The following is a 13,578-nucleotide window of genomic DNA, read 5'->3' as shown; positions in this document are numbered from 1 at the left end:
TATATATATTGTATACCTTTTATTGAAGGTTTCATTGAGTTCGAGCCCTTGCTCCTTGAAATAATCGTCAAATTCGGTTGCAATTACTGTTGGCTTTAATTCGGCTGCCCCACTGCACTCAAGCATAAATTGCTTTATTTTTCCCTTTTATATATCATCCTAAATTGCCAATATGTCCATTTAAGTACTCTTTTCATGAAATTAAAACCAAATTAAGTTTTAATTTTGAAGTATCCTATTTTAAATTTTAAAAAATTTGTAAGATAAATATTTAATATTTTTAATAAAAAAATTATATATATATGAAAAATAAATTTATAATATAAAAATATTATATGACATTTAAAAAATTAGATAAAAAAAGGAGAGAGAAAATACCTTTTATTGATATGGAAGTTGACTTTGAACTCCTGCTCCTTGTAATCATAGTCAAAGTCCGTAATAAGAAAGCTTCCATAAAGAGGAGAGGATTTAGAGAATTTGATCGTATTATATATCATCAGAATTACCATATGCCGATAAATATACATACTTATCTAAGACTTCCAACTCCTTGAAAGAATGGTCAGATTCCATACATGAGAAGCTTCCACTAGGAGAAGGCGGGGATTTAGACATTCCAGTTGCAAGTCCTTTGGGCTGTGACTCAGTTACTTCACTACAATTATGCATAAATTGGTTTAGGTTCCCATTTTATGTCATCGTAATTTCCCATACGTCTACATGTACCTTTTCATGGAGACATCTTTAACTTCGAATTCCTGCTCCTTGAAATCATGGTCACAGTCCTTACTCTGGCGACTTCCATCATAAGTAAGCGAGCTGTGAGCTATGGGCTGCAGCTTGGCTTCCATGGAGGAGGTGCTGCAGTTAAGTATTGAAAGTGCCTTTTCAAAGGAAGATAGGATCTTTTGGACTAACTCAGGATCTTCTTTGGAAGATGACCCTTTGAGATTTGCTTGGAGCTGCCTTGCTAGCTCCCTTCCTTGTTTTAGTTCATTTTTAACATTCTTATGTTCCCAGCTCTCCATGTCTCTATTGGAGAAAAAAAAAAAGGAAAACAAAGAATTAAGATGTTCTACCATAAAATCTAGATAATGGGAGATAAGGTTTCGTCCAGCAAGTGTGATTGAATACAAGCCAAAAAGCAGAAGGACATTGGTATCTGAGAATAGAAAATTAGTGAATTCGAAGCTGAAAGCATATAGTAATATGCACCCGATTATTTACTTTATTAGTTGGTATATTCTTTCCGTATTTAAAGAACAGAGTTCGAATTCCCTTCTCTTAATTATTAAAAAAAAAAACATATGCTAATATGCACTAAGAATAGAGAATCAGTTATCAAATAAATAAAACAATCCGTAAGGGTTGGAAAATGAAAGAAATAACAGGAAAATTTTGTTGCAGCCAATTTATAGTTGAACGCTCAGACTTCAACAATTTCCAGGGTCAGTTAAACTTGAACGTGTACTCTTACTGTGTCCAGCTATACCTTGATATGAGTTTGGCAGATGGTTTTTACTTCCCTAATGCCGGTTAACGATTCACTAGTAATCAATTAATTGAGGACGAGAGCTTCCAAATATAGTAAAACTTGGGAAATCAAGTGCACCACCTGTGTAATTAAATCTTATTAGACTTCTTTGCATAAAAAGTAGTTAATATAAAAATCTAATCCCTGGGAGGATGATTCATCCAACAAAATGACCAATCTGGCTTGCATATATAGGGGATTCGGGTACCAACCTGTTAGATGCTGAGCATCAACCCCCCATGGTTAATTCCCATCTCATCCATAGCCAATCTGCCATGGACTCCCCACACTCCGACACGCTTGTTAAAAGCTTTCAAACTTCAAGTGAGAAGAAGCGAGAGCCCTCCTGCTCACCGTCCCTCATTGTTTGTTGCTTCCCAAGACCTGCTCCATGAATTTAGTCAAACAATGAAGAGAAAGTTGAAGAAACGTCCATATATTCTTTGAACTAGCGAAAACCAAAACTGTTGTCCGCATGCCTTTGTCACTTGCCCATACTTTAATCATTGATGGTTTTCTACCCAATATTTTAATTATTGTAGAATTTAAAATCTTTATTTTTTGTCAAAGAAAATACACTAACCGAGGCAATCCACAATTGACATCTTAGCACCAGGCATTGGCTATGGCTACCTCATTTTGGACAATAGCGTTATTTTTAATTTCATGGCATACAATTATTGATCACAAGATAACATTTAAAGAATAATAGACTATGGACTGGGCCTCTTTCTACATGCTTTTTTCCTTTTTTTTCTACCTTTCTCTTTTTGGTTTTTTATATCTTCCATGCAGCTAGAGGAGGAAGCCCGTTTGCAACTTCCTGTCTGTTACAGATGAAATAACAAGTTGTTGCACTATATTTAGCAAAAATAATAATCTATCTATTTACAAAGACATGAAAAGTGAGTCATGAGATTCAAAGTGGTGTATGAGCATTCCAGATCAGAGCCAACAAGTCTCTTGCATCTCCTGAGTCAACGGTCCATCATCTGCGAGTAGACATATGTAAGTTTTCTGTTAGTAGATTATACAGTTCATCAAAATATAGTTTGAGACATAAATCTTTGTCGGGTGCTTTTGAGAATGCTTCGGGACAGTACAGGACCAAGTAGTTTATGTACTTGTCGTTTCAATCAAAGTTGATTGCTTCATTGATTGTGTTTTGATCTTTGAACCTTAGCTAGATTTTTCTTCTTCGGTTCAACTAGTTTGAAACTCTCAAGGAAACCCATTGAATTTTATTAATTGCAACAAGAGCCAAGGGAAGAACCACCCCTCTAGATGAGGGGAGTCCCTCTTCTCCTTGTCTGCTCACAGCAACCCAAGAAACACAACAGATATTTCTTCCTTACAGCATCCGCACCCTGTAGACTTAGGATCTTAAAACTGAAAAATAACCCTGTTTGTCCCCTGCCCAGATACAAGCAGAGGTCCCCAAAGACCCAGTTCATAACAGACCCTTTTACAACCAGCACAAACCCACACCAGAAACAAGACACAAAAAACACATAAGAGTATAGGCCCACAGATTGTTGCATGAACCTCTTTTCATGACTTGAATTCGGCAGCAAATAAAAGGTATGAAATTTTATATATGTTTTTCTCTTATGTTGAAACAAATATAATTGGATTGTGAGGGTTGGAATGAATCTGGAGAGCCATTTCTACTTCTGTTTTCTTGGTAAGATTTCAGGTTTATGCATGGAGCTTTGAACCCTCCTCTAGATAATGTAGTTAGCATTGAATGGTGCATTGAGAAAGATAGATTGGCAAGTTATGATGAGATGATCAGCTTATTTGGAGTTTAACAATGGCTGGTGTTCAGCATGTATCTGTTTTTTTTTTTTTTTTGAAGTAAAAAATTTTATTTATCCAAAAGAAAAGGAAAAAATTCTGTTACAAAGATACAAAAATAGGAGAATAGACAGAACCATTACATAAAGAAATCAGTCAATTTTTCTAAAAAGAAACAGAAGTTTTTTGGCTGCAAAATCTTAGCCTGATCACTTCAGAAATTTATTATACTTTCATGCTTTCTTCTATTCTTTTTCCTTCCAATAAATATGAGCAGACATCTGATTTTGTCACAATGCTATGTGGCAGCATAGAAGTTATAATGGCTGAATTGGCAAAGGAATTGCTAAAAGAATTTGCAAAAGATGGGGCAAAAGGAGCCTTGGACTACATTATGGGGAAGCGTAGTTCATGGAACAACATGGATAATAATTTCGACATGATGATAACTGCTGCAGAAAAGCTCCAGGCAAAAAGGGACGATCATGAGAGGATGGTGGAACAAAATAGAACAAAAACAACCAGCAGATGCTACAAAAAGTGGCTTAGCAGCGTTGCAGAGACTCTTAAACAAGTGGAAACATTAAGAGCTGAATATGATAGTGTTCAATCCTCAGATTGGATACGCCAGTCAAATTATAGTGGCAAGGCCACTTATATTTGCCAGACAGTTGAGAGACTTGTGGAAGAGGGACATTTTCAAGGAGGATTTTTGGTAGATAAGCCTCCAGAAGCCATCTTAAAGTCGAATGCACCAGACCTTGAAGGATTTCCTACCCTCCAAAGATCATTACAAGAAATACTGGAGTTGCTAAGAAGTGATAAACTAAAAGGAATCGGTATTTTTGGCACAGTGGGAGTTGGGAAAACAACAATAATGAAGAACTTGAATAACCACGAAGAAGTTGCCAAAATGTTTGATATAGTCATTTGGGTAAATGTTTCAAGGGAGAGGAATGATGAGAAACTGCAACTGAACATTGCACAGCGACTTAAACTGAAGATGGAAGGTGCTATGTGCTCTGGTGAACTTGCAAGGATCATATCAGAAGAGATGAAGGATAAGAAGTATTTGCTGCTTCTAGATGAGGTCATGGACTCCATTGATTTGCACCAGATTGGAATCCCAGATAATGGTAGCGGTAGCAAAGTGGTCTTGACTACTGAATTCCGTCATGTTTGTTCATCAATGACAGAAAGATTGGTCAAAGTGGATCGATTGTCTTCAGATGAGGCATGGAGGATGTTTCAACAGATAGCAGCTGATAAAATAGATCTCCCTGATGTTGAACCGGTTGCTCGGCTGGTAGCTGATGAGTGTGATCGACTCCCTCTTGTAATCAGAACAGTGGCAAGTTCATTCAAATTGAAGGAAAGTGATTCTGAATGGAGGAATGGATTGAGAGAACTTGAAAAATGGCCAGAAATTGAGATTCCAGGCTTAACAAACATGCATGCATTCCTTAAGTTTTGTTATCATGAACTGAAGGATGAGAAGAAAAAGAAATGCTTTCTGTATGGTGCATTTATATCCAGCTGATAGCAAGATATATGTTGATCATTTAGTGGAATGTTGGGCTGCTGAAGGACTCCTTGGCACTATTGATGACAGGCGGAAATTTCGAGATGCACGTGATGAAGGACGTGACATATTGGGACATCTAGTCAATGTGTCATTGCTCGAGAAAGGTGAGAGAATGATCTATGTTCAAGTGAACAACAGTGTCCGACAAGTTGCCTTATACATTTCCTCACAAGAGCCTGATTGCAAATTCATTGCTCTAAAAGGTGAACATTCATCTTATCCTCAAAATGTTACAGATTGGCAAGAGGCAAAAAGGATCTTTATGATTGAAGGAAAACTGCATGAGTTGCCACAAAACCCAAACTGCAACAATCTTTTGTCACTATTGCTTCAAAGAAATCCCAGTTTGGCTACTATCCCACCATCATTTTTTCAGAACATGCAGAAACTTCTAGTTTTGGACTTGTACCGAACAGGAATAGTGTCACTGCCATCATCTGTATCAACACTGACTAGGCTTAAGGCTCTTTTCTTAAATGATTGCCCCAGCATAACAAGATTGCCTCCCCAAGTTGCAGAACTTTGTTTTCTTGAGGTGCTTGACATTCGAGGCTGCAAGATAATTTTCATACCTCCTCTTATCGGAAAATTAGTTCACCTGAGGTGCTTGCGGATGTCCTACCATAAATGCAGCAATATAGAAGACTTTCGCGATATGGAAATTGATTACAAGGTGATTTCAAGACTTCTAAGATTGGAGGAACTAATGATTGATGTGACCTCCTATGGCCATTGGTGCCTCGATGTTGCAAGAATTGTACGGGAGGTGGCTTCCTTAGAGAATTTAACTACTCTCAGAATATGCTTTCCGCAGCCAGAGATCCTCAGAATGTTAATGGAAAGCAATCCATCATGGAGGGATAGCAAACAATTAACTTCATTTTGGTTTTTTGTTGGCTGTCAAAACAAGAGCAATCCTCCAATTCTTGAATGTTTTGAGTACAAAGTAAATCGATATATGAGATACTGCTATCCTGGCAACAACGATTCCACAATTCGTGATGTCCTTCCTAAAACTGATGCATTGGAATTGATTGGCCACAAGAACATCAAATGTCTATCAGACTTCAATGAATGTTGCCAGCCTGAACCATGTTCGTGGTTGCCTGATTGAGCGATGCAATAAAATCACAAGTATTATAGATGCCGAAAGGGAAGGAGAAATAGACATTCTACCGATCTTGGAACAGTTACATTTAAGGAATTTGCTCCTTCTGGATAGTATCTTTGAAGGCCCCATTTCAGGAAAAAGCTTGTCAAAACTACATACTATTGTAGTGAAGTATTGTCCAATGTTGACAAAGCTATTTTCCAATGGGGTGATTCAACAGCTCCCAAAACTCAAAAAATTGGTAATGGAAAGCTGCTCTGAGATAGAAAAGTTGATTGAGCTTCCAAGTCTAGAGATTTTGGAACTGGTTGGCATGCTGAAATTAAGAACTATATCTGGGGATGAGTCGTTGGCATGGCCCCAGTTAAAGGTGCTTAAGATATTTGGATGTCCCGAGGTGAAATCACTACCTTTCAGTAAAACCAATGCAACGAAGCTAAAATTAATAGAAGGAGAACAAATATGGTGGGAAGAATTGCAGTGGCGAGACAGTGAGGTTAGAGACCACCTTCAATCCTTCTGCAGCCTCAGGTGAATGTTTCTTCTGGTTATTCTAGTTTGCACTGCTGTAATGACAACAATTAAGAACAACATAAGATTTTAACTGCTTTAGTTTGACTGGATGTTGTAGCTTCGTAGTGTTAACAGCTGTTGGATTTGGAGATTCCTCATATTTTTTTAGCCAAGGACATGTTGGACTTTGTGTTTGATTTTAGTTTTTAACAGGTGCTATTGATGCTTTCCTTAGTTGTACAGGTATAAGCAAGCTCGCCCCCAAACTATCAAATTGATGTAAATTCCAACCAGATATAATCCTCGACTCTCTCCATATCAAAATTTTGTCCTCTTTGATTTTGACATATTTTGGGGCAAAAGGCAAAAGGAAATGAAATGGCAAAATTCCATAAAACATGAAACTACAGAAATTGATTCCTAAAAGGAAAGTATTTTTGCTACTAAATATACAAAGATTGGAATTGAATATTTCATTCAACTACTTTTCTGTAACATTCAAGTACCTGCAGTTGGGCATTCTGAGAGTTACAATGATATTACCTGCAGTTGCCAAGCCTACCTACCATTCTTATCGTCTATTGGTTAAAACTAAGTTCTACCAGTCCCTCTGCTGCCAATTGTGTCTTTATATCATTCTCCCTGATAATTGGGGAAAAGATACCATTCAGATAATCTACCCGATTTCCCCATTCTGATTCTTTCCACTTCAATGCTTCCCACCACTTACTTTCTCCTTTGATCACTCTTAAGTTTTCACTTGAAATTTCCACTGTAGAAAGGCTCTCGAGCTTTGGGCAGTTGTAAATGCCTACACTTTCCAGTTCTGATGCAATGCACAAACCGCTAGAAATACTAACCAGTTCTGGTAGATAAAGAAGATAAATCTTTTTCAAGCTTGGAAGAAAACAATCAGTTGCTGAGTTGGAGGATGAATGGTCTGTTAGGTTCACTAGACTCATTAGTTGTGGGCATTTTTCAACTATAAGCTCTTCCAACATAACAAGATTAGCAAGCAAATTCGGCAGGAACATTGTAGTCAACTTGGGGCATGCATGAACTGCAAGGAACTTCAGGCTAGCTAGGCAATTCTTACGAACAGGCCTCCTCCAAATGCTCCGTAAATTCTTCATGTAGTATACATTCAAGTACTGTAGTTTTTCGAGTGAATCATGTTCTTCGTGAACCTCTTCACGATCAATAATGGTTTGGATCTCATTACAGTCTGCTAGTAAGCAGCACTTAAGCTGACTGGTATTTTCTAACCCAAAATCAGACAAGCTCTTGGCAGTGACATGCCCGTCTAGGAAAAATGCTGTGCTATGGTTCAGTGCCATTTTCATCTCAGCTGGGATATCCCTGCCTTTTACAAACTTCAAGCATTTTTCCCCATTTTTGAAGTGAGCTTCAGCTTCTTCTGGAACTCGTGATATGACCTGTTGCTTATGATAACCAACAGTAAATCTGAATCGAGGCAATGGATAATGCACCAAAGATGCGCTACCTGCTCTACGTTTTTGCAATATTTGGATGTTTGGCAGGTATAGATTGAGTTGTCTTAAAGTTTTCAGGCTGCATGCTTCCTCAATAACAGCTTGCACAGTTGCGTTCCAACGCTCATCATCTGGATTGACATCAATGTTTAATTCGGTTAACTCAGAGAGCTTTGATATTGTTCCAGGGTGAATAATAATGTCCCGGCACAACTTTGTTTTGCTACAGTTCATAAATCCGTAAAATGACACCCTCAAAAATTTTAATTTGGAAAGATTTCCAACCTCTGCTGGGAGATCTATAATCTCAGTTTTGTCAAGGTCAAGTTTCTCAAGATTCCTCAATTCTCCAACATGGCGAGGCAGTTCCATCAAGAGTTCACAGCCTTTCAAAAAGAGTTCTCTCAGTGTAACCAAACTGGACAGTGATTCTGGCAGAGATTTGAGACTGGTATGTGATAAGTCCAGGATTTGAAGATTTGGCATGTGCTTGAAGAAAGAGGAAGGTACAGCCATCAGATCCAAGTTCTTCTGCAGGTACAATGCAATTAGAGAGGGGCACTTGGGAGACTCAGGTAGCTCAGATAGTTCATTATCCATCAAGTGTATCTCTTTGGCATCCCATTCCTCGTCTTTTGGTGGCTCGGTCAATCTTAGACTGCCTAGCATGAGAAATACTGGACTCGTTCTAGGTAAAAGAACCCTCACAAAGACATCATAGATCTCTCTTCGCAGCTGGACGCAATCTAACCCCAGCAAATTATCCACTAGGAAGGCATCAACAAGGCTTTGGAGAATATCATTTCCTTCATCATACGTATCAACCAGACAATCCTGGATCCAATGGCATATTAGTGAAGCTCTATCAATCTTCTCTCCCTTGGGATACCATGTACAAAGTTTGATGCAATGTCTTGTTTTATTGTTCATGCGTTCCCAAATGAATGTTAATGCATTAACCATGACATAGTCAATATCTTTTACCGCAGATGTAGACTGCCTGGACAATCTTTGAACCGCAAGTTCCCACAGGCTGACATCATCTGTAACTGTCTTCAAGGACCTGGCCATTAGAATGATGGCTTGTAGATTTCCTTGGCACTCTTTAACTATACGTGCTGCTATCTGTTGGATAGTAGGTGAAAGCAGAACTTCACCTGCGTTCCTGCAGAAGACCTCCCATGGCAATAGATGATCCTCCATTCTAATCTCCAGATCAGCTGCCATTTTAGAATTAAAGATCATGATACCTGAATGCAAATGATTATCCAAATCATTAAGGTTTATCTGTAAAGGGAGACTCAAATGATCAAAGTTCATTTTTTTGTAAGAATCCTCCAAAAGCAAAAAAATTCCTAAGGACTGCAAGCTGTCAGACAGTTTAAATTCAGGTGCAAGGTTAATAGAACCAGAACATCCGCTTAGCCTAAGATCCAACTGCCGGTCAATGACTTCATAAACCTCTGCACTACTTTGATGCTCCGGTAAAGTGAAACCAAGGATATATCTAAATTCAGGAGCCACATCTTGATGGTGCTTTATGGCCTCTATCACCCTCTGCTCGTTTCTCCCAGTTACTCGAATACGGTTAATATCTCCCCTCTTTATACAATCCAAAGTCTGACGAACAGCGAAATCAACTGCAAAATCAAATACTTCTTCCGGTACAAGCAGTGCTTCATGCGGGATTAACTCAACTTCTTCAACTTGATCTGCATAACTTGTTGAAGCCATTAGTTGTGTTTTATCTTTCTCTCCTGTTACTACCCTTTCACAGTGTGTTGATAAGACTGTAGACTCTGATGTCTCCCCGGAAACCAATGTCCAGTTTCTATCCAATTCCAACTGGGGCCCTATATTAGCTTCTGCAGACATAAACAGTTTCTCAACTATGTCTCCTGGTAAAACTCCCCCAATACCATCCGTGAAGGGAACATCCAGCTGCTTCTGCACACGTGCAGAAAGTCCCCGCAGCCTCTTCTGCCATTCTTCTGCCTCTTCACCAAACAAATTTTCTTCATTTGATTTCACATCTCTCATGATCTTTTGTGACTCGGCAATCCATTTCTCCGATTGATCTTTGTCCATCATAACCATGGGATAAGATAAAAGTAGGAGCAAAGCATCCTTCTTCCTGCTCAACACCTTACATTTCTTCCTCACCTCCTTATTTTGTTTAAACTTTTTACGGTTTTGATACCAAAAATCACAGTGTACCTTCCGACGTGCTCGCTGGCGGAACTGCAAATTTGGAAGCTTGCTGTCTGAACTCTGCACTTTGCCACTGGATGTGGTGATAACTGCAGAAGTGGCAGTTCGATCATCAGGGTCTGGTTCACTTGACTGAATATCAGAAGCTACGCCCTGTTTGCCATTTGGATCCTTCCCATTCTCAATCTGCAAATGCCAACGATCAATTCTTTCCACATTGCAATAGCTTGAGAGCATCATACAAGTACGATAATTTCTATAGATATCATTTTTTATATTTTTTCGAGTCGGAAGAAAAGAAATTTGAACCCAATTCCTTAAATATTATTTTTTTGAAAAAAGAAAACAGAGTAAAGTGTTTAAATGTACATACGTACTGTGCAGTGGGCTGTATATCAGGATTCGAGAATGTGTTCATTTTCTGAACTTCAATTTTGAATGGCGGTCCTCTGCTCCCATCTTCGTTCTTATAGAAAGCGACCTCATCGCCTGCCCTGAGACCCTTTTGGGAAACGAAGTGAAACCAGCCTGAGCTGAGAGTTGGTTCGGGATGGAGGCGATCAGGTCCGTGCGGTTGAATGGTGAGTTGGAACTGCCAGGGGTGCCCCATGGCATCCTCTGCTTCAAACTCCATGGAAGGATCAGCTCCATCAGGTAAGTTAAAAGCCTTCAAACTTTCAGTTGGAAACGAGAGCGTCTCGCTTAAATCGCTGTCCTGTAGGAGCTTCCTGAAGAGCTGCATGAATATATCAAAAATCCAATTCAAAAAGAGAGAGCCGCATCTGTTGTTTTGCTGCTCACCAGGGGCAGCAACTCCAACAAAAAATAATTTAGTCAATGAGATGAACTGCTGTTCCAGGAAAGTGCGGGTTCTCCTCCCCTGTTTTTCCAGGCTTTATCATTCATCAGGTTTCAGTCGGGGTCCCTCCCAAAACACACCAGCAAACCATAATGCCGAAAAGAACCCGTCAAAAAACTGCTCTTCTACTTCAAATCTTTCACAAATTATCGAACCAACAGAATATGACAAGAGAAACCGAAGATGGGAGAGATTTGAGAAAACAGGGGAATGAACCTTGAAAGAAAATTGAGAAAAAAACGATTGAAAACTCAGGAGAAAGTGGAAGAGAAAAGTAAAAGAGAGAAGAGAAGGAGAATTGGTCATAATGAAATGTTTTGAAACAAAAAATATCAACTAAATTTCAGCGCCGTGCTGGACGGGTCCTGAAACAGTCGTCCATGACAAATGCAGAACACTAGAACGATCAAACAAAATCTGATACGACAGTCAATTTCATTTGGTTTATCTAACAAGTATCAGTAACTTCTTGAATACGAATTAGAATATTGTATTCAAGTGAAGTTACTTGACGCAAGGGATAATAATATCTGCAGAATTTGAAGGTTTTTTATTGAAGAACATGTTGACTGAAAACGAACCGAAAAGATTTAGGTAATTTTTTTTTATCTTTTTTTATATTGGCCTGGGCAGTTAACAATGGTCACTGTGGACCTGGAGAGCTCGTACAAAGTTGAACTATTTTCAATGGGCCTGATGCTAGCCCTGTGGGCTCTTTAACCCAAAATTATTTTAAATGGGACTCCCCTTTAAAATTATCCATTTTTTTACCCTTTTTTTTAAACTATTTTTACATCGAGATAACAAAGTTTTTTTAAATCTTTTGAAGTAAAAATATTTTTAAGAAGTCAAATTAATTCCATGAAAAGCACCATTGCCATGCTAATGATAAAAAAATAATAATAAAAGGAGCATCAAGTTTTAGATAACAAATGCAAGAAATTGTAATCAAATCCTTATATTTTCAATCAAAAGAAAATCTTAACTATTAATAGTTGATTAATTGTCACTAATTAAAACATCATTCGTCATTTTATGTGACATAATATTGACGTGACATGTTAATTTAAATACATGATACGTTCATCCTTCACATCACGATCAATGTCACATAATATAAAATGACAAGTGACGTTTAAATATGATAATTAATCAATTATTAATCATAAAAAATTATCGATTATAAGAGTATGTTTAACTTAAAGTAAAAATATAATGACTTCATTGAACACGAGAATATATACTTATTTGAAGTTTTAAAATAATTTAAGAATTTTTTTAACATTATACCAAAACAAAAAATTGACGGTCCATAAATATTACCTTTTGAGTAAAATATCAAGATTTAAAATTTAAATTTTTCTTTTTCGTCACATTCTACTCAATAATAATAAAAATATATAATTAAAAAGGAATCAAAACAAAACATGTGTGTGAACCTATAATGATTTGGCGAGTATTATTTTAAATTGTTACCAAATTTCTTTGAAATTTAGAAAGTTTAATTTAATTTAAATTAAAAAGTATCCAACATTTTTTCTTCCATTTAGTCACATTTAAAATAGGAAAAAAAACTTTTTATAAAATCATTATAATATACAACTTGTTAGAATGTCACTTAATGTTGGTTCATTATTGATGATTTCTTTTTTAACTTTGGTAGAGCATGATTGATTGAAAACTAATCACATTCAATTCAATAATTTAACTAACAAAACTCATTTTTTCAAGCATATTTTATTATGCTGCAAGGACATTCGAACTAACTCCTAACTCAAGCATTTGTCTAGCATTCTAATTAAATCACCCAGTGGCATCATTTACCAAATTTAACAACCATTTTTTTCTCTTTGTTGAACAAATTATTAGACTACGAAACATCAACATATATTAAATAAATAAATAGGTATTAAAATATGATGATAATATTGACTTTTAATTAGTCACAATTTAGAATGGGTCTTAGCTGTGTGACATATTCGACAGTTTTTACGAAAATTAAGACCAAAACTTTAATGTATTTTATATGAAAATTTTAAAATATTTTATAATATAGATATTCAATATTTTTTAAAATGAAAAAATAAAAATTTATGAACGATAAATTTATAATAAAAATATATCTAAAAAATGATTAAAAAAAAGAACGAGCCTATGTGAATCAGAATAGATAAATTGGGATTTACCTAGTCGAATGCAGCAAAATCAATGGAGTTATTGATTCTTCTATTCTCAGTCTTTTGTCATCATCTTCTTCTTCGTTTGAAATCTCTTCTTCGTTTGAAGCTTTATATTCTATTATTCTTCTTTAATTTTAAATTAATAGACTTGACTTTTCCTTCTGTATTGCTTGCTTTCTCTCTATGTCTGCCGACGCTCCATGGCCAATGGAAAAACCAAGTTGATTTGGCTGGTTGGGGAAGTTTCTTCAATGGAGCATGACAACAAGCTTGGTGAACGTGGAAGCTGGCT

The 13,578-nt window shown here is 37.0% G+C and overlaps 2 protein-coding genes across 2 annotated transcripts; one reads left to right on the top strand and one right to left on the bottom strand.

Moving 5' to 3' along the window:
* Positions 1-2,302: 2,302 nt before the first annotated feature.
* Positions 2,303-6,737, top strand: LOC110418631 (disease resistance protein At4g27190-like). Its single transcript, XM_021431411.1, is given in 4 exon segments — positions 2,303-2,545; positions 3,649-4,859; positions 4,861-5,988; positions 5,990-6,737. Coding segments are annotated over 3 exon segments (2,907 nt in total). The 5' UTR covers positions 2,303-2,545; positions 3,649-3,656; the 3' UTR covers positions 6,566-6,737.
* Positions 6,738-7,121: 384 nt separating this feature from the next.
* Positions 7,122-9,233, bottom strand: LOC110418118 (disease resistance protein At4g27190-like). The gene has a single exon (XM_021430744.2). The coding sequence runs from the start codon at positions 9,105-9,107 to the stop codon at positions 7,122-7,124; it is 1,986 nt and encodes a 661-aa protein (XP_021286419.2). The 5' UTR covers positions 9,108-9,233.
* Between the last annotated feature and the right edge of the window lie 4,345 nt (positions 9,234-13,578).

This window comes from Theobroma umbraticum, unplaced genomic scaffold (assembly GCF_002168275.2).
Source record: "Theobroma umbraticum cultivar Fairchild unplaced genomic scaffold, ASM216827v3 scaffold_50.0, whole genome shotgun sequence".
Classification (NCBI taxonomy): Eukaryota; Viridiplantae; Streptophyta; class Magnoliopsida; order Malvales; family Malvaceae; genus Theobroma; species Theobroma umbraticum.
This window is presented reverse-complemented; position numbering and strand designations above follow the sequence as displayed.